At 32.6% G+C, this 22,528-nt stretch overlaps 1 protein-coding gene across 14 annotated transcripts; it reads left to right on the forward strand.

The window, feature by feature from the left end:
* The first annotated feature begins 2,672 nt into the window (after positions 1-2,672).
* LOC119073367 (SPARC-related modular calcium-binding protein 2) lies at positions 2,673-21,853 on the forward strand. Of its 14 annotated transcripts, none has more exons than XM_037178774.1 (12): positions 2,673-2,756; positions 7,558-7,799; positions 15,285-15,441; positions 15,515-15,987; positions 16,048-16,162; positions 16,948-17,157; positions 19,049-19,152; positions 19,219-19,487; positions 19,544-19,681; positions 19,749-19,882; positions 19,949-20,092; positions 21,132-21,853. In XM_037178774.1, the coding sequence occupies exons 2-11, from the start codon at positions 7,722-7,724 to the stop codon at positions 20,023-20,025; spliced, it is 1,755 nt and encodes a 584-aa protein (XP_037034669.1). In that variant the 5' UTR covers positions 2,673-2,756; positions 7,558-7,721; the 3' UTR covers positions 20,026-20,092; positions 21,132-21,853. The 14 variants fall into 14 exon arrangements, with proteins under 14 accessions (XP_037034669.1, XP_037034678.1, XP_037034681.1 ...); XM_037178783.1 differs by having other exon boundaries at positions 19,547-19,681; XM_037178775.1 differs by having other exon boundaries at positions 2,682-2,788.
* Positions 21,854-22,528: the final 675 nt, after the last annotated feature.

Below are 22,528 nucleotides of genomic sequence, written 5' to 3' on the forward strand. Positions count from 1 at the left end.
CGTTTTATTTTTACAGTTTGTTAATTTTATTGAGATTATGAAATGTTTATCATCACATCGTACATAACTACTTTAACAACCCATTCAGAAAAAAAATAAGAAGAAGAAGAAAATTATCGGTTGATCATCCACAGTTGTTAATTTTAGTGTTTAAAAATAATAATAAAAAATAAACGGAAAGTAAAAATCCATCGATGTACCCGATATTCTTCCAATGAATCTTAATAAAATGTAAAAATATAAAAAAATGTTTGGTTTTTAACAAGAAAAAGAAGGAATTGATAAAATACCTCCGCACAAAAACGGTAAGTAACTTTTCTTTAAAGTCGGAATCATTAATAGCTGCACTGATTAATTCAATAAAAACGAAATCGTGTTCCTTAAAAATAATTATTTTTTTGGGCCACCCTATAATCCTCAATCGCTTAGGTCTAAAACGTCTCTATGTACTGTCGTGTACACAATATATACTGTATTTCCACCGTATATCAAAATATGAAAAAAGTCATCATTTAGGCCAAAAACCGACTGATATCTCGAGAATGACCAGGAACTCAGCTTGGCACCCGAGCATTCCGTAATCAGGGCACTGAAAGCTACCAAGAACAATCATCAAACGTTGCGCACCGTCAATGGACACGGAATGTTCTGTGGCCCCTAGACTAAAAAGAGATCATAAAAATCGGTTGTCGTTTAATCAATATAAGAAACATAATAAGCATTGTACGGCTGAGTATCCCGACTTAAGTATAGTTTCCACTCCATTTAGCCTCCGTCTACATGACAGTTGTAAAATAGAACAAAAGAACTGTCACGTAAACGGAGTAAAAAATTGAAATAAATTCAATTTCCACTCCGTTTGCGTGACAGTTCTTTTGTTCTATTTTACAACTGTCATGTAGATGGAGGCTAAACGGAGTGCTCTTTTTAATTGGAAACTATACTTTAGTTAGTTTATTTACGCTCAGTTTGTTTAATGTGATTGATGTGGTCATCAGCTTTCATTATCTATGTTTCAAACTGTTCAAACAGGAAAAAAGACAACCTTTCTATAGGGCTCACCTTAGCCCTGAAACTGTTAATCCGGCACTGAACTACGATACAATTTTCAGTTTGTTGCGAATTAAAATATTGGCTTTTGCAAATACGAAAATCAAATTGCATTTGCAAACTTATTAAATTCCTATTTAAAAATCAATTTTTGTCATGCAAAACTTTTAAACTACACATTCGAAATTCGAACTCAAACTCGTACGAAAGTTTGCATCCAAAATCATGTCAAAATATCCCGAATTTTTGTTAGAGAATCTTTCTCTTCTCTTCATCGTCTTTCATATAAACAAATGCAGCCGATGTATTTAGTGCTGGAAAATCAATTCAAATTTTTAACGTCCAACGATTTTTTTGAAATGTTAAAGTTGAAATATTTGGAACTGAACAATCAATGGTTTACATATTATTGATTGTTTCATACCCACCAAAATTACACAGTCTAAAAAGGCATGTTAACAGATGATTCAAGAAGATTACTGAATAAGAAGAATGAAATAAGTGGCATGGTAAATAAATAAAAAGTAGAGTTTCGGGGTGAGTGTGTTTTTTGTCGGGTTTGACAATGTGATATTTATAAATTGTATCCTTCATTCCCTAAAAATATCCTGAGAGTCGTAAATAAGCTTACAAAAAAGCTTTCAGTACGAGGGGTAAGGTGGGGAAATCTCGAGTAAAATAAATAAACAGTATAACAACAGGCAAAGCACTTTGCATGGTAATATAATAAAATAGAGCAGTATTATGATACCATTAACACCGTGTAATGGTACAAATGGTATTTTAAAACTGATGTGTTTGACACAGACAATACTCTATTACACTGCTAGGTGCGTTGACATAGCACTGTATCATACACTCGCGGAATAAACACCCTCGATGAAGCCTCGAGGCTGTTTATCGCGGAAAAGTAGATATTAACACATTTTCTGCTTTAGGAGTTGTTGTGGCTTGAAATTGTTTCCACAATAATGTTTTTTAACAAATACAAATCTTGCTACTCATTTTCGGTTTAGTTGTTTAGCCTGCAACAAAACACTAAAATGTAGAGTATTGATTTTCATTTGTTATAAGAATTTTATGTGGAAATAAGCCACAACAACCCCAATACTTTTCCGGGAGGTTTTTTAAAAATATTATTGTAGAGAATATGACTTGGTAGAATGATATTTTTAAATTTTGTCTCAAATACTTCAGCACTCTTAACGGTGAACGGTACTATGAAGCTAACTTTTTCACAAAGGTTCTAGGTAACCGTTTCCGCTAAAGATACATGTATCCATCAGGAACGTGCTTAAACGAAATTTATGAAAACTACCGCTGAGAAACGTTTGCAGATTATTCAAATGATATTCAAAAGCTCCAACCGATTCATTTATAAAAAAAATCTCTCTTCGAATTTTAAAACCAAAATGAAACAAACACAATGTTCAAAAGAGAAAATAATAATATAATATACCAATGGATAGATCATCTCGCCGAATTACATACACACTTGACACATCGTCGAATGTAAGAAAACGAACATATTTTAAATATAAACACATTTTCTCATCTTAAAAGGTTTTTTTTTTGAAGAAAAAAAAAACGAAGAAATATACACTAAAGAGCAAAATTACATTCGATTGGAACTGACAGTTAGTGTTTGGCTTTCGTTGGTTGAAGTCGGTCATCAGGCAAATTGTATGCATACAGTGAATTCCATTGTATGTACAGTACATAAAATATATAAATTAATGTAAAATATATTGTCAGATAAAATTCGAATGTAAAATTGTATGCAGCAGAAAAAAAAATTATTTGATTTAGCTATCCGAAATTTTAAATGTGAAGTGATGTTAAACTGCATTTTATAGTTGTTGGTAGAATTTATTATTTAGTTTGCCCCTTTTTTTGAAAAAATAAATAATAAAAAACATTAAATAAATTGAATAAAAATTTAAAAAAAAATGCACTGGCAAGCAGTAATATAAAGACACCCAGTGAATGCCAGATCGTCTTCGTTTGAACTCAAACGAGAAAAAAATATAAATACAAAATAAATTGGATTGTTAAATGATAATAATTGCCTATATAAACGACACGACGAATCGTCTCGCGAATGTAAATTAAAATATAAAATAAAATTCAGTACAAAAGTGATTACATGAATCCGTTCCGAGAGCATTTTAAGTTAATTATATGTGTACAACACAGAGTTGATTATTTTCTTAGTAAACTTCTGACTAAAAAAAGTGCGAATTAATACTGAATCGAAAATTTTTATATTCTCAAGATATAATATACTACAAAATACATATAATACGAATTAATCTCAACTCCAGTCTGAGTGTAGACCTCTTTCATAAGATTCTTTTCAATTAAATAAATATTACGATGTTTCTGGTTACAGTAGAAAAAAAACGACTTAAAGCAAATAAACAATTTTTGATTCGCATACGAATTGAATTTTATATATAGTTAATCGAAAACGTTCTACTATTTATTAAATAAACACGATCAGATCACACAATAGAATATTTACTGCCACCAAGAATGCACTTTTAGGGTGCATGATATTTTAGACTGTTTTATCTGAGCGGCAAATTCTTTTCCTCTTATTTAGCACAAAGTTTGTTATACTAATCTTCTATCTAATTAAAAACAACAACAATATAATATAATGTATCACTGTTGAGCGTACAGTCAAGACATCCATAAATAAAAAATTGGTTTACATAAAAACAAACGCGTCTAGAAAAAGTGATTTGAAATGAAAGAATTTTTGCAACATTAAATTAAATCGGTAAATGGCACGGCGCCGACCATGGAACTGTGTAATTAAATAAAAATTAAAACTTTTTGAAATTAACCATCACTCTTTACAATTTAATGTACAGTACTGTGTTCTGATGCATCTTCGTACAATTTTATTAGTGGCCGAAAGTCACTACCGCACTGAAAGGTTTGATTTTACTCGTTTCCTCCTACTGATCGAAATAAGATCTCATATGAACGCTTCCAAGATATAGTTAATAGTTACCATCAGTGTCGTTTTGTCCGAATATGCCCGCCAGTTACAATTAAAAGTTGATCCACAAGAAATAGTCGTTTACTAAAATTTTTGTTTTTTATTATTGCGAGCTCTTAGACTCTAAAACTTTGAAGGAAATCATGTCTTGACGGTAATAAAAGAAATATTTATTGCTATTAAATGATAGTTGTTACAGGACTCTTATACACGCAATATGAAATGAACTACGAATCACTTAAGATTCATTTACATTTACTTACTAGAAGGGAAAAGACAGTGAATTCAACAAATTCCATTTATTGAGAAATTGACGGCCTTTTCCCATTTATTGTATGAAGTTTAAATAGCGACGTTACACTATGTTACACATAAGTGTCACTTTTTCATAGTCTAGTTGGAAACGTATTCAACTTTTAAATGGATTTTGAATAGTAGGTTACATTGGACGCTGCGAAAGTGTAGAGTTTGTATATCCGAGCCGAAGGCGAGCTTGTTGCTCAAAACAAACTTGTGAGTTTGCCTTTATCCGAAGTAATGAAGTACGTAGCAGCATTCAATGTGTTTTGGTTTACTGGACAGGCTGTCCTACGCAAAAGTTGATTTACACATAGGAAAATGAAAAAAATTAAGCGAAAATGGTACGCATGTAATGGATCACTTTCGTGAAGTGCAAATTATTGTGTAATGGTCAACTTTCGTATGGGACAGGTAGTAAAATTAACATACCGTACTAAGGTGATGGTTCCCAATGGTTTTTGGAAGCCGTTACTTTTGATCAACACTTAAGTACGGTCGTGAATTTTTAAATAAATGCAATGAATCTAATTACCAGATGGGAGGTCTCATATGGTCAATTATTGATTAAATGGGATTGTAGTGATTTACACTTTGCTGTTGTCTATCATATTTGTATCGTTTGCTGCATTTTTCATCGTTTTACAAAGAAAATTGATTCACTTTTAATCTAGATATTTCTCCATCAAATTGGAATGCTTCTTGATTCAAGATTAACGACAATATGGACACAGCACCAATAAAAAAAAATCGTTTTATTGCAATTAAAGAGTTAATTAATTGTAATTTATGGGTGAAATTAATTCGCTTCTTGTTGATATGTAGACTTTTCCATCATTACGCGTAAAACTACCAAAATCCGTCGATATGAAGAAACATTTCCACTAAATGCAGCGTAAAAATGGCGGGTTTAAGTATAATCTTTACAAGGCCATCAACTACCATAACAACTTAGAATTTAAAAAAAAATATTGAAACCGTAACAAGGCTTCAGCGTCCGCAAAATGTAGCTATCGTCAAGTCAGTGTACGCACACTGTACTTTAAACAATTCGTTTCATTTTGCTATATGGAAGTGATTGAAGTTAGATTTTAGTTGCATGACTTATTTAATTGGATCTTGAAGGACATTTCATAAAAAAAATCTTTCTTCCGTTAGTCCTCCATTCGAAATAGATTCAGTTTTCGAGGTGTTTAACAAGATGATAAAAGTCCACTCAAAATTTCCAAATTTTTATCGACAATAATCCAATAATTAATTACAAAAGCCAATTTATTCGTAGCCAGTTCGGTTATATAAAATTAATTTAATCTTCTCAAATTAGTCAAGCTAAATGAATATTAAAAGATGTCTTGATATTGTAGTATTGGTGTTCATCTTCATACGTGTACCTTAATATACCTTTACGGAATCACATTTTCTTATGTATACAACACAAAATCTTTCCGACTGTTGCCGTAGTATATGAATGGCGTCGATATGTCTGACTGTTTCAGTAGAGTCCCTTGCTCAACACCACACCATTTTAATCGTTTAACAACAAGAAAAAAAAAAGACTAGGTATTTAGGTGTACCATACGATATACCGACCATCATAACACTTGATCACATATGCGTTGCTCTTGTATTATTTTTATTTAGTTTTAAAAATGAGAAAATATCTGTGTTTTCAAGACCGAAAATAGTTTGAATAGGTTTTTGTTGTCAGTGTTTATACACAAAATCATGGTATCCCATGGCTTTTGATACATGATTTTTACTTTTTTTTATTATTTATTTATTTTTTTTCTTCTTTTTTCAGTATTATTCGACTGAAAGATTTATATAGAGAGATTGGAAAAGATGATGCGATGCTCTGGTGTTTTAGTATGCGAAATGTAAAGGGATTTCTTAAGATGTTCTTTTTGGATTTATTTTAGTTTTCATTCTTGTTTTGTTAGCTGCTTCGAAAAGTTGCGCCGTACAGTCTATGGTGATTTTATATCTTGTATACACTTAACGCTGTGAATATAATAATAAAAAAAAACTACAAACAGAAAAAAGGTGATAAAAAGGTTCTTAAAAGGTCAAGGTGAAAAATTACTTCGACAAAATGCTTTCGGTTTTAAGATATTAATTAAAAAACGGATAGCGTTATCGCGGTATAGTTGTTAAATCTGTTACTTCGTTCGTTTAAAATATTTCTTCGCGTTTTACAGAAAATCTTTTACTTCACTCGTTTAACGAATAATTCAATTTTCTATACAAATGGTTCATTGGTCATCTATATTTTTGTCGTTGCTGTCGGTAAGGGTGAAAGGTTTCTAAACGGTGCAAAATACGATTGTTATACAGAAAACATAAATTTAAATATGTGTGCGGTCATAATGTCCTAGTTCAGTGATTTGAAAGAGCCTTACCACTTAAATTTCAATTTTTGACATACACATTCTTAAGATCGATTTTTAACCGTGAAGTTATGGTGGCACATTTTTGGCCAAATGTAGAAAAATGTAGATCATTGTGTTTGCTAGATTTTTCTCCATTTTTCCAATAATGTGCCATCATGCCATTCATGGTTAGAAACCGATTTCAAGAATCTGTTGGCCAAAAACTAGCATTTAAGTGGTAAGGTGAGAGCCGTTCTAAAATTTGTTTTACGAGATACTGTCTTTTTTAGATCAACATATACTCAAACTAAACTAAGACATATATCAAGATGAAGTTACAAATAACAATCAAGAGGGCTATCCACTCAAACCATTGATGATGTCTGAAAATACAAGCCGAATGATTCTTTGAGAAATCGAAGAGGTTTCCTACTAAGCCATACTTTAACGTATTGTATAATGGCAACGTCTTAAAATCTTACCTATCAATACGTACCTGATAATCATTCTCTTTTCAATCAATTCCTTTTAAAGAACCTCAAATTCATTTTATTTTTACTTACTTATTCTTAAACCACACTCTCTTAATCTCACTGTGGTAATCCTTTTAAAAAGTAACTGAAAGAACCATAAAATTGTATCAACACAAGCATGGTTTACAGTTTGCTTTTCCTGCTCTTCGACTTCCACTACATTACTACATGTAATATAACGTTGGCAAGTTCGCAATACATGTTTTTGCACAACAAATTATGTGACTACCGAAAGAATAAAAATAACTGAAACCGAAATCATTTTGCTGTCCTTTAAGTGTTTGAATTTAATCTTCAGATTGGTGAAATAAACTTGTGTCGACGGATTTCATTTTAAAAAAACCGCAGACAATCAACGAAACAATAATAATGATAAGAAAAATGCAGATTTGATGTGTGAAATCATTTATAAATCATCGTACTCGAATAAAGTTCTCTAATAAAAATCAACGAAAAGATATAATGTTCATCACTGTGTGCTTAATTTCATTACTTATACCCATTGGATTATCATCAGCAGGAAGCCGAACTGAACTTACGGTAAGAAATTTGTTTATTTATTCTCGGCATAATTAGACAGATAAATTGAATTATTAAAATTTGGAATTTATGGAACAGCAAAAATTCACGATTCTTTCAGTTTACATTCAGTTTTAAATATTGTTCAACTAGTGCGGGTGCATCTCGTTTGGATTTTATGTCTAGCATTTATATTTCTTTTATGCGTGTGACAGAGTAGGAAAAATTATGGAACTAATTTTTTTTTCTACTCCGGCTCGAGCTGGAAACCTCTCATTTGCTAAAAAAAAGCATTATAGCATGCGTTAGAAATATAACTGTTGTGATGTGTCATTTTGACACTATTCCGAAACACTTGGGATGTCAAAAGCTTTCTCTTAAGGACATGGAGAATTTGGTTACTGGGTCCAATCATGCTACTTAAAAAATTATAAAAAAATGAAGCGGATCAGACCTATTTCTTTTATTTTTGTCAAGTGTTTCCGGAAAACCGTCATTTATCCGCCATTTTGTTTTTCACTATAAATATTATTCTAGAAAATGCCTGTATTGAATATGCCTTTCAATCAAATTGAGTTTTTTATGATTTTAGATTTCCAGAAATACTGTAAGATTACCGGAACAACCTCTTTACCGGAGACAGATAAAACATTAGTCTCATGCTCTGTCACGTAGAAATATTTTTTAAAGAATAAACTTCAAATCCTACGGAGCTACTATTTGTGAAGTAAGAACCTAGACTAAACGTAAACGATTTCAATTTATAATTGAAAAATAATGAGAATCCCTATAAATATTGAGTGGAAGAAATTTTAGTAGAAGATTGGGTTAACTTATGAATGAAAATTCTGTGTAAAATCGACCAATGAATTACTCAGAACTTAAAACTATTTTGCATTTCAAATAATATTTCAAATATCTTTGTTTACACAAAATATTTCAAGATCTTTACTTAAACCAAAAGTTTTTGCTTTCTTCTGAGATTTTTTTCTTTCTTAATTTTTTAAACAGAGCCAGAGTGATTAATTTTAATTTTACCTAATTATTGACTGTTTTATTATTTTAACGAAATTTTTGATTATTTATTTTAAAAACAATTCGATTTCTAACAATTTTAACGATAATTTTCTTTTACTGTGATTTCGTAACACGTAAGCGTTTTTTTACCCGGCATTGCATAATGAGCGCAGGAAACATGTACACGCAATAGGAATTGGTTGGTGATTAGTGAAATGTGTTACTTTTATAATTTCTCCAAAGATATTTTGGGATTTTTATTATTGTTTCATTGCGTGAACAAATGTTTTATTGACTTTCAGCAAAAAAAGTGCAAAATTTCGATTTTCATTGTTCTAAGAAAATGTTTTATGAGCTTATTGATTGTTCTGATGGGTAGTTAGCGAGAGAGAAACGATGTGAACGAATCTTGTCTAACGCATTTTATTGATTTTAGCTTCAATATATCGTCACAATTTTGCCCTGTCTATTAATTCATAATTTTTACTCTATTGCTAGATTGTCATTTATTTATTATCAATCAAATATTATTATTTACCTTGTGTTATAGAGCTTAAGCCATGTTATATATGCCAAATTATGACTGTTTGTCATGATCACCTGACAAGAAAAGTTCTGAATTTAATCCGATATAATCGGAACTCCACTGTCAAGTTCCGAACATATTCATTTATAGATCGTATTTTTATGGTTGGGCATCTATAGATCAAAAATACCAATTCAAACTATCATTACAGAATAACTATCGAAAACCTCGGTTGGCCTGTGGAGGCCTCCCCATTTTTTTTAGTACTTCATTCTTTACGCTATTTTTTCTTGTATAACAACTTCCACTCTGGTGAAGTTTCTAGTTTCCAAACAGCATTCACCTACACTAAATTGCAAAAGTTTCAGCCCTTCATTACATCGTAGATTCGTTTCTCAAAGTAAAGAAGAACAGAAAATGAATCACTTTTACATGCAATTTTGTCAATCAATTTTACGGTTATACGGTTATATACCACACCACTACCGAATGCCTAGCATATTTCAACTAGACGAGTTATTTATGTTATGAATTTCATTAAAATTCAAATAAGTATTTTACTGCAAAGTGATCTTCGCTGGAAACAAAACTCGAATCCATTTAAGCCATAAGCCACACTGATATGACGATGTGACGAATCGTAAGACATAAAACTTCGTCATACGCAATTATTTTTGATTAAATCAAGACCACAAATATTCGGAAGTAAGATGAGACATCACATTGTGTGTTGTATGAATTGATACGAGTGCAGAATAATGCCTACAAAAATGATTCCATTTTTATGATACAAATGATACTAACGAGAAATTGAGAAAGCTATTTACTGCTCCCACGTAATTCAAGGGGAAGAAGAACCATATCACTTTTAATTTAATTCATTTAAAATTACAACATGTCTTGAGACTCAACCGTATCAAAGGCATTGTAAGAATGATTTTTCTACTATTGCATCCAAGGCAAAAAGCTTTGTATAAAATAGTAGAAATAGTGACAAAGTTGGTCATTATTGTACACTGTTATGTTCAAGTTAGATGCGAGTAAAGTAGTGTTGACACTGTAACTTTTTCTTTCCGTACAATTATTGAATTATTCGTTACAAGCGCGACTAACATATCAGTAACAACATAAATTAAGACCTCTTAAAAACCATGCGTTGTTACATTTTCCATGTTCAATCAGACGCACAGTTATTTCAAACGAAACACTTGTGTCTTGGATTTGATTTCACACTTGGCAATTTTTCTTGTTGTTTTTAAAATTGAAGTTAGGAAGTCGAAATGGTAAACTCGATATGTGTGTGGGCTGACTTAATATTTTATTACTGCGTACATGTTCTGATCATTAGGGAAAATTACGGCCATAAAAAAATTGAATAAAAGTAATTGCAAAATTGGATGGATGGTGAAATTAAACTAACATTGTTGTAAACAGTAAAGCTCAGACAGCGCACTTTTCGCGATAAATATTTGTAATTCCAAATCTCAATTTAAAATATCTTGATTCCCGAACGGCAGAGCGCTTCGAACATTTTTGCATTACAAAGCTACGTAGCTTTTTGAAATCATGGTATGAGTACTGGTAAACCGGCAGGCCAAAATCTCAAGCCACACGATTTATTTATTAAGTGTGACATTAATTCCATGCCAAGACTTGTTTGAAATATTCTTCAAAGTAACAGTCCACTCACTTTTTTTCTGATGATGAAGAGACTTGCTTGTTCATCGAATAAATAAAATATGTGTCCATGTAGATCAAATTATATTACCATATTATTTACATCTACCTGTCAAGCTTTGACTTAGATAATATTATTCATTGAAATATTTAATTTATCTCAGTCGAAATTTGCGATTTTTTTTAGTATTTTAATGATAATATCGGCGCCACTTTGCACGTACCATCGGTTTTTTTTTCTTCTCTCACTTGTATACAAAAACATGTGTCTTTGCTTGCGGAATTTAAGCCATTTTTATTATTGATTAAATTGTGTTAACTAGTTTCTGAATTCCTCTGGAAAAAAAAATAATGAAATATTGCGGACACAAAATTTTAACGAAATATTTGCTTAGATGGATATCACAAAGGTTACACGTTTCATTTTTCTGCAGAGAAATATTGGCTAATGAAGAAGACGAAAAAAATAACCGGAAAATTTTTTGGGTAGGTGTACACATATTAATTGACCAAACTTATTGTTGCCGTTTGGAAAGATTAATTAGAACAGGACTGGATCGAAGATCAATCGAAATACAGGTTTAGATCGATGAACAAAACAAAAAAGAATTCTATAATTTTCCACACCATCAGACGCATATTTCTAACACCAAAAATTCTTGACAGTATAATTTGGCTTATAAAGCTTAAAAACGTTAAGTTGGTACAAACATTTTTGCAAATAAAAACTAATCGACAACAATTTGGAATGTCATCGGTTTAATAAAAAATAAAAGAAGGAAAGAAAAAAAAAGATCGAGAGGAAAAAAAATATTAAATAATTTTTCTTTAATACTTGAAATTCTTTAGCCGATCAAGTGTTGTAGGTATATGTGTATAGGATGTACATTCCAGTCCTGTCTATGGGCAACATTTGCATATATATACGACCTCTGCTATATATACCCGTAGGTTTATACGACGTCTTCTGCATTCATTACAGGCAGATCTCTGATGAACCAGTTTTTTAATTGTGGAGAAAATATTTTTTTTAAGAGAGAGAATTTAAAACGGATATTGATTTTGACACGAGATGCGAAATACATTCAGATAATATTTTATTAATTTATCGCCCTGGGGTATGATTAAACACCATGTCTATTTCTCGAAAACGATTATTTTGTCCAAATATGTGTCATATTTCACACTCTCCAAAAATGGAAATTCATTAATCTTGTATATACCATACTGCCAATGCCATACTCATAAAAGTTTAAATTAGCCAGTCGTTTTATTTATATTACACAGATTTTTCAATGATTGGTACCCGTTGTGTGTACCATAAGCATTTCAGCCAAGTGTTAATGTAATTTTTGTGGTCGCGAAAAATTGGCATAATGTTGTACTATTAATTTATTGGTTTGGTTTAGGCTGCGATGCATCAAATCGTTTTATGGCATGAACGTGTGTGAGCCACGTGCCTTTGTACACTGCTAACGTTAAGGTAACACGAAATTTTCTTTGGAAGAGCTTTTTTACCTCCACATTTTAGTGAAAACTGATTGATTCGAAAGACCGTTGTACATCCTATAACACGATGTTTTATCTTCATTCATTGCCTGTAACATAGCAATAACTATTTTAAAACAAATCAACCGATTTGATTGCCAGCTAGTCCTATTCAACGCATTGAACAAAATTAACAATGACGACATTCTCAGAATCGTTTGAAATTGACGCCGTAAGTCTGCTGAAAATTCAAAATGAAAAGTGACATGTAAACAAGCGCAGCGAAATTTATTTTCTAATTAATTTGTTCAACCACTAATTCACCCAAAATTCGGATTACGAAGCGATGAAACATTAGAAAATCCTCATCGCTTATTTGATGTGACACAGTTGTTCGTAACAGCCGTTTCTAAAAGGTTGTGTGAGTTGTTATATGAGCTTTTTGATACTTTGATACTTTATAAAAGTATATGAAACACAAGATTTTTAGTCTAACATTAGACAATATTTTAAACAAAAGAAGTAGCAGATTCAATGATTATAATGGAAATGATCTTGCCGTTTCTAGAAGGTTAATATATAAGTCAGATGGTTTTTTATATGAAAACTTAACGTCAATTTGAAATTAATGTTGAATTTTGATTAGATATCCAACCAATTTATTTTAGTGATACCTATTTCAAAATACAATTACACTCCTCTGGTGTTTGACATCTTCGCTTTTTTAACGATTTAATAAGAAGGTGCTGAAAGTGTCGGATATAAGTAATCTCGTTATAACTTAACGGTGTCACACATTTTGTAGAACTTTCAAAGCATCAGCATAAAACTAGTTTATACGTTTTATGAGCTACAAAATATTTTGTGAGTATCACACTGCAAACCGACATGCAAAATAAATTAATTTCGCTTTGTTTTGGTTATATCCGTGTAAAAAAAAATTAATGACGTAACTTTTTAAATATTTGTTCTGCGATTTTAAAATATTATTTGTGGACATAAAAATAGCTTCTTTTTTGTCGACATTTTTTCTTCTTCTTCTTCTTCGGACATTATAATGTTAATGAAAGGCATCTTAAGTGTGAAAATTGATTGGAATTCGAATTTTGAGATAATTAGTCGAAAATAAATTAATGTGTTGACGCAACATGATGATGTATTTCATAAATATAATTTTGTGACTTTCAATAACATGGAACTAGTTTATCGTCAACATATGAGCTGCTACCATTTTGATAACAACAACTAAGAAGACAAGTCCGATGTTAGTTTTCTACTTTTCCACTGAAATTGTTTGGATGTGTCGTAATATTCATTAATATTTTCGAATGTTAAGTCATTATCCTTTCAGAAACGGCTAGACAGTTCTGCCGCACTAATCATAAATCAATACTTAGCAACGTATAGAAAAATGTATCGTTACGAAACTTAAGTTAAATGTTTCATTTCAAACATATTGGCGACAATACTGTTGTCGGACATAAAATATAAAAGATTGAAGCCTAAAATTTGCGATAATAATAGTTGCAATTCCTTCAGGGTAGTGACAACATCAACACAAATTTACGATCAGTTCTGGTTAGTGTGAACTTACGTTGGAAATTATAAGCGTATAGTCGCTGTGAAATCATTGAATCTGTTACGTCAAAGGCTCTATAGAGCCTTTGGTTACGTCTGTTATTCAAACACACAACATCTTTTACTTCACTTGTTTTAACATGAATTCTATTATATAATACCACACAGCCCGTAGATCGTCGCTTTGTTGTTGATAAAATAGTTCTTTTCTTTGTATGACCAGCTGAAAAACAGTTGAAGCAAATTCATGTCTAAATTTCACTGACGTTGTCAGTATAAACACTTCATAAGACGTCATTTAATAACATCCAGGATGCAATAATTCGCCATGTGATAAATAGGCAACGCATAAAGTAGGGAGGGAAAAGGGGTAAAATGTAAAAATATATGTCTGCATGCGATTATAAAGTGACTAATGGTGCCAATATCGTCGGCACTTCATGAAAAGAACATCAACCCATCATACTTAGATATGTATCAATGAATATTAATAGTTGAGCATGCTGTTGTCGATAGAATAACATCAAAATAATCTGCGTCGGTAAGTGTACAAAGCCGAAAGCGGTTCTTTTTCACACAACTGAAGTGTTAGCTGATCAGATCCAGCAATATCCATAAATTCGAGCAAATGACTTCGTTCCGTAATCAAAGACCAACATTCAAAATTCAAATTAACATTATACGGAAATTCCAAAGAGTGGCGTCAAAGATTTACGCATTTGAAAAAAAAAACACCACAACACGAAAAACAATAATATATCGGCAAAAGTTGCTGGAAAAAAATGTAAACTAATCCAAATTTTTATATTTATTTGGAAATATGAAATACAATACACAAAAGAAAACAAATAAATATTTGCATAATATTGTAATCAAACCAAAATGTTTATACTAAAAGTAATAAAAAATTAAGTTATTTTATCATTAAAAATTTGAATAATAAAATTGATCGTGTGCTGCAAGGAAAAATGAATATTTTACCGCACCAAAAAACAACGTTTTGGCGCCGTTTTAAATTACTCAATTTTGGAATGTTTGTATACAATCCATCAATTCAAAAATCTGTGTATCTACGCTGTGTACTTGTTATACCGTGTACCAATAAACAACCAAATATAGGAAAGATGTTAACAAATTTTCGACAAAAATAAAATCGTCCCATGACTAACCATGTCAAGAATGTTTGCTAATTTATCTTGAATATTTCTGTATAATTACAGATATCTGAATGTGCAGCGAGAGGTGGAGAGTGTGATGAATCAAAAGGTAGACCAGTATGCGGAACAGATAATCAAACATATCCAACACGTTGTCATTTAATTAGAGCACAATGTAGTGGCCATCAAGTCAGCCTAAAGCACCGAGGTTCTTGTAAAGGTACACTGCATACAGTTTTTGTTAATGCTTTACGAGACAGATTCTGTAATCTTGTTTATCTGAAATTTATTAGAATGCCTCGAGTCAAGATCATATGCCATTGCACATCAATCGTCAACACAAAATAAATTCGTTCCACGATGTCGATCGGATGGTAGTTATGCAGCCGTTCAATGTATGCTGGGCGCTGGCTGTTGGTGCTCGGATGGTCAAGGAAAACCTATTCCGAATACAACGACACGAAACGGCAAACCGAATTGCTCAAAAAAGAGCAAGACAAACATTCGACGTTCGCCTCTTCGCAATGTCAATCAACGCAACAAGCGCGGATGCACCCGAGCCGACCAAGGCCAATTCAATACAAATTTGATAAAAGTTTTCCACACGGAACACAATCGCTTTCTGGCTCAGAATAAGCATCTGAGTCCGGGCACATCGGTTACGGATAAAATTGTTTTGGACTGGAAATTTACGATTCTGGACACGAATGAGAATCATTTACTCGATAAGATTGAGTACAGGGAATTGAAAAGGCTCGTGAAAAAGGTATGATTGAAAGTTGAGTTTCGGAATTTTTTCACTTACTGAAACATCTTTCACGGATAGGTTGTTAAACCGAAACGATGCGCACGTGCATTTGGTAAATTTTGTGATATTGACCACGATGAGCGACTTTCCCGTCAGGAATGGTCAAATTGTTTATCAAAAGATGGAATCAACTGTAAGTTTGTACAATTCTAAAAAAGCTTTTACCTTAGACTTGCAACGCTTTTCCTTAAAAAAATGAATTCTGATCCACCGACACATTTTTATGTGTCATATATTCCCTACTATCGTCAATCTACTCAGTTGTTTTGTTTGAAGTTTACATTAGGCAAAGCTCAGTTGATCTATAGGTAAGCTTAACTGTTCGTAAGCTTTTAACTATATATCTCATTCGGAACCCGTTCTTAAAAGAGCAAGTCTCTCACAACTTTTAGTTCTTTTGAATACCCGTCGTTGTTCATACATTCATTTACTCCAATTACTTCAACTCGAAATTATAATTGTACTTGACGATAGTTCCTGCTTTGTCATCTATACATCAACGAACGAGCAACTAACTTGGTCGTAGAGCTTTTGGCATTACTTAAAACCCGCTAAATTCCCACATTAACTTAAATTTACTAACAAAATCATAATATTAATCCTAACACTGCTGACGTAGGCATGTCGTTTGGTATATACCTAATTTTGAACAGGCTTAACAATATTTTGGCCATAAATGAAAAAATGAAAATCAAAATTTGTAGCTTGCCGTCGAGTTCGAGGTCGAGTTCGAGGTCGAGTTCGAGGTCGAGTTGACCAAAAGAAATTGATCACCCACTAGAAGTAGTTACAGTAGAAACGGATGAATTGTAGATTCAGAATGCACCTACAATTCATTCTTGTCTATAATACAAAAAAGTGCATATTGGGTCACAGTCATTTAGCTTCCGTGTTTTTCCTTTACGCTGCCGATTATAGACGAAGAAAATCAAACACATGGTGTGTCAAATGGTGGTGATAGTGGCGCCAATCTGAGTACCGATTCACATTTCGACGATTATGACGATGTTGAATATGAAGACGAATCAGATGAATACAATGGTGGTGGTATCATCAGTCACAAATACGGAAATTCACTTAGACCTCGTCCATATAATTCACCTGGCACGCCCTATACACCTGTTTATTGTATGTATAATACATAACTCACAATTTTTTTTTTTACTTTAAAATTAATCATTAAAAGAAGTTGTCTCAACGAAAGATCCATACATAACATAACAATGAAATTTAATCAAAATTAATAACAGAAAAAACGAAAATTCATCTATTGGTGATTTGTGTCATTTGGATTGGATTTTTCTTACTATTACTTATTGGAATGAAGATTTTCTTTTCGCTACATTTTTGCTACTGTGCTCTATTTTAAATAATGACCTACGTTAAGACACTTGAGTGAGGAAAGGGCTACAAAATGGTTTCGAAGAAACTAGTCAAATTCAATCGAATTTATACAATCCGGATTCCGGAATCAGACCCGGTAGAACCAAGGTTTTTTCATTAGAATTTTGTGAATAAAAATGACAAATCCGGATAATCGTAGGAGATAAAATCATTATATCTAACCGAATGGTTTAAAAATATAGGGAGGGATTCTTTTGAAAAACAGCCTACCGAAATCGGGCGTGTTTTCTAGTGGAACTTTTTATAGGTACCTAGAAAGGACTTCGACCCTAGAAGCCAAAACCACTCTCAAAAAAATTCTTCGAAGCTTTTATGGCTGCTGAAAGGTGATCGAAAGCCGAAAATTTACACTTTTCTTACCAAAATTTCTCCAGGTACACGAGCCGTACAGGGTCGTGTGGGGTGTCATTAGAAAGGTAATCACATGTACTATTGAGCCGAATAGAGACTCATTGGTTTTAAAATTAATCCACACTAAAATATGTGCAGTTGAAGTTTTCAACAGAAAACTTGCACTTTTCTTACCAATATTTCTCTAGTTACACGAGGCGTACATGGTAGTGTGGGGTATTATTTGAAAGGTAATTTTATGTGCTTTTGGGCCGAATAGGGTCTTATGGGGTTTGGATGCATATGCGATGAAATATGGGCACTTAAACATTTCAACTTCTCATATTTCATCGTAGATGCTTTCAAACCCCCATAAGACCCTATTTGGCCTAAAAGCACATAAAATTACCTTTCAAATGATACCCCACACCACCATGTATGGCTCGTGTAACTGGAGAAATATTGGTAAGAAAAGTGCAAGTTTTCGGTTGAAAACTTCAACTGCACATATTTCAGTGTGGATTAATTTTAAAACCAATGAGTCTCTATTCGGCTCATTAGTACATGTGATTACCTTTCTAACGACACCCCACACGACCCTGTACGGCTCGTGTACCCGGAGAAATTTTGGTAAGAAAAGTGCAAGTTTTCGGTTTTTGATCACCTTTCACCAGTCACAAAAGCTTCGAAGAATTTTTTTGAAAGTGGCTTTGGGTTCTAGGGTCGAAGTCCTTTCTAGGCACATATAAAAAAGTCCACTGGAAAATGCGTCCGATTTCGGTAGGCTGTTTTTCAAAAGAATCCCTTAGGAGATTCCACCGTTCTTTAGACCGTTTTCTTTTAACGGGTAGTAAGTTCAATCTAAACAGCCTCAATTGTCCACGTAGACATTGAGGCTGTTTAGTCCAAATAATTACGAAGGCTGGACACGGTACTGCGAGAAAAGGCTATATGTTGAAATTGCATCAATCTAGAATAATTAGAATCAATCAAAAGGTAGTCTTCATTCCAATTGTGAACAAAGATTTTCACAAAATAAAATTTAACAAAAAAAGCACTAAATGCAGTCTGTCCTCATAAACCACAAATCTTAAATTTATACATCTCAACAATGATTGGCTACAGGACGAGGGCAGGCTTCATTATATTATATTTCAAAAACCATTAATTAATTCACCGTTCTGGTTCAACAAAGTCATAGTGTCATGTGTGTGTCTTTTATTGATATTTTTAAGGACTTTTTTTTGGTGTTAAAAATTCTAACAAATTTCTGTACTGAACTCAGTGTTACGATCGAAAGCGATAAAAGACCCAGATCCAGTTGTTCGAGAAACAGAGAGTGATTCGGATTGCCTAGCAGATCGTGCTGTAGCATTGGATGATCAAAAGGTAGATTGATCAAGTGAAAAATGTCTTTGGATATCATTTATTATCATTTTCTGTTCGAAATTTTAGAACGGTGCCCAAGCTTTGTACGTACCAGAATGTACAGCCGATGGACGTTATCAACGCGTACAATGTTATCGATCGGCCGGGTACTGCTGGTGTGTCCACGAAGATACCGGAAAAAATATACCAGGAACGTCGATCAAAGACGGACGACCGGACTGTGCAAATAACTCGAGTCGGCCTATGAAAGGATGTCCGGAACCGAAAAAATTGGAATTCTTGAAGGAACTAAAAGACTTCTTACGAAGTCAAATCAACTCGAACGCTAACTCTGGGTAAAATATTTTGCAAAACATTAATAGGTTTTTGAGTTAGAACAATATTTCTTATGCAGCGCAAATGCAACGAAATGGGCGAGTGAAGATGAAAAAGTTGCAACGTTAAGTTTCGTATTGTTGGACAAAAATAAGAACAAAGTATGGGAACGAAAAGAATGGAAAACATTTAGAGATCTTGTCACAGCAGCTAGGTAAGCTACACACCTGTGTCAATAACTACTTTGACGATAAAATACCCAATCTTATTGTCCATTTCAGAGCTCTACGAAAATGCGGTAAAAAGATGCCACGATATTGTGATGTGAATAATGACAAGAAGATAACGCTGTCCGAATGGTTGAATTGTCTGAATGCTCATGGAAGTGCAAAGGAAGCTACAAAAACTTCAACGAGTGAGTAAATGTTGCAACAGTCAAATTTGAAATTGGCTGACGAATAAATTTGTTCTTCCATTACAGACGAGATAAAACCCACTTCGCAAACGTCCAAGCTCAAGGGACCCAATCCATTGGAATCGTATTTGAAGAGTGACTAGAATACATTTTTGTTGATCAATTTTAATGAATTTTGTGATGGTGTCACATGTTGTCGTTGTTTATGAGGTAAGTCAGTTTAGCGAGTTTAACAAAAACCATTGGGCAAACAAATTCCTTAAATGTGATATCGAATCTGTTACTTCTTTTGATAAGACAACCCATTTGATAAGAACCAATTAAATTCAAAATACTTTGAAAATGACACATAGAAATGATGTGTTGGTACGCCTGTGACGAGAAAAAATCTCCCACATTCTCTCCCATAGAGACCAACTGTCATTCACATGCTCCTTCTATCTCGCCACAGGCGTACCAACTTATCTTTTCTCTGAAATGAGAGCGATACAAAATCCAAGGCTGTAAACTTTTGGGAGGTCACGCAGATACAGATCCGCGGGTTACACACCACACTTGATGATTGTGGATGGCGGATTTCATACAAAAATTCACCTACTGTGATGATTGTCATCGTCGTGATGATGTGGTGATTTTTTTTGTAAATGTAAAATCATCAGACGTGGTGTGTTATACAGCCTTGCGTCCACTAACATGACAATAATGGTTAAGTTGGTACACATGACAATAAGCGCCATGACAGTAATTTTCGAAGAAATGATACGACAGCTCACGGCTATGACAGAATGTATTTACTACATAGGGAAATGCTCTTTGGAAACTAGAGCTCAAATGAAATAGATTTTCGTATAATTCTATAGATCATCTTCAAGGCTGTCTGATATGCCATCCACGTTAAAAAAATCTCATACAAATGAATGAATGAAAGTACATACCGTATCTTGGGGATGATCTATTACATTTCTAGCACTTCTTGTCATAATTACTAATGTCAACGCTCTATTTTTTGTGAGACAACTAAACAATTATGGAATTTTATGGATACTTTACCGGAGTGAAGTTTTATCACCTGAAAATAAACTAAATAAAATTCATTAAATTCCATTCTCAAATTTACTGGAAAGTTGTGTCGCTGCAAAATTAAGCCATAATTCCATTCTATGAAAATCTGTTGGTTTTAATTTGACATGAATATTCCCGAATTTACAAGCAACTGTAATTTGAAAAAGATTTTCTTTATTTGCTACAGGGGATAATTGAATAATGGAACAATGGAATACACGTCCCTGGGTTAAACAGCTAAGTTAAGATTCTAATAATATTTACGTTGACTAAAAAACAAACTTGATAAATCGAAAAGCTCTTTATGTTAAAGAATATATTTCTTTGCCATTTTCTTTAAAGAAAATGCGTAGGAAAAACCAGTAAAATATTATATTTATTTAATTTCCTTTTTTATTTATTTAAAAGAAAAAAAACGATGGCAATTTTTCGAAACAAATTCAAATTTTCTTTGTATTACTTGTATAGTTATCACATTTATATAGTTATACTCAACATTTTTTTGGTGAAAAACGAAAACGTTAAACAATTTGAAGCTCATTTTTCGAAATTCGCATGTGAAAGGACACATCGATGATATTTTATTTTCTGTGTTTAAAATTGCAGCAGATATTTTTTTCTCTACATTTCCATAACATTCACCAGCAACATTCTATAATAACAAAGATAATAATCTGATGAGTAAATTATGATCAAATTTTCGTATAAATTAAACTATAATTTCTGCCCAAATAATTATTTTTTTTGTATTTAAGAGTTTAATGTGCATGTGCCAACTTATTTTTTATGTATTTTTCTCTCGAAAATTATTTTTGTATTTTAGATAAACAAAAGTGCGTGTGATATAAATGATATTATGTAAAATTCGTTTAAAATGCAATGGAAATAAATTTTTTGCGCTTAAAGAAATCCTTGTTTATTTTACTCAAACAAACTACGTTATAAGCTAACCATCCAAACTCTAGTATACCTTCAGTAGCATGCATATAAATTAGGTGAATGAGTATGCCTAGTGAGATCTTGAATTATTTAGTTGTCCATTTTTTTTATTTATGTAAAATAATCGAAAAAAACAACTGCCCACTATGGTGCTGCCAGTAAAAAAACGATATTTTAAGAAACAATCAATAAAAATCGTCAACTCAAATCCTCCCTAATGTTCCCAGAATGATTGCCGATCTGCCTCTACGAATAACTTCTGTAGTTATTATGACAATTCTCGGCAGTTTATCTATACTAATAAATGCTAAACTGATTAGAATCACAGAATGACCTTTGATGATTGCGGGCTCGTAGACCGCTATTTTATTAGATCACAGCGTAGATTCTCGTAGCATTCGTAACACTAAGAATGCGTAATTTGACTGTTGTATATAGAAAATCCCATAAGAAATGTCAAGTTGGTCAAGTTACAAATCCCTAAAGATACGAATGTTTCGAGAATCGGCCCCCGCCTATTTTAAGGAATTACGATCCAATCATTTTTTTGTGTTGTTATGTTGGATTTTCAAAATAGCCTGCCTGTCAGAACTACTATTTTTTTTACTGTATACTGTCATAAAGATGCGACGACGAAACGCCACA

This window comes from Bradysia coprophila, unplaced genomic scaffold, assembly GCF_014529535.1.
Source record: "Bradysia coprophila strain Holo2 unplaced genomic scaffold, BU_Bcop_v1 contig_138, whole genome shotgun sequence".
Classification (NCBI taxonomy): domain Eukaryota; kingdom Metazoa; phylum Arthropoda; class Insecta; order Diptera; family Sciaridae; genus Bradysia; species Bradysia coprophila.

Coding starts and splice junctions, on each gene's coding strand:
- LOC119073367 (XM_037178774.1), top strand. CDS start 7,722: ATGTTCATCACTGTGTGCTTAATTTCATTACTTATACCCATTGGATTA. Junction 7,800..15,284: donor GAAGCCGAACTGAACTTACG/GTAAGAAATTTG, acceptor GTATAATTACAG/ATATCTGAATGTGCAGCGAG. Junction 19,883..19,948: donor AGCTACAAAAACTTCAACGA/GTGAGTAAATGT, acceptor CTTCCATTACAG/ACGAGATAAAACCCACTTCG.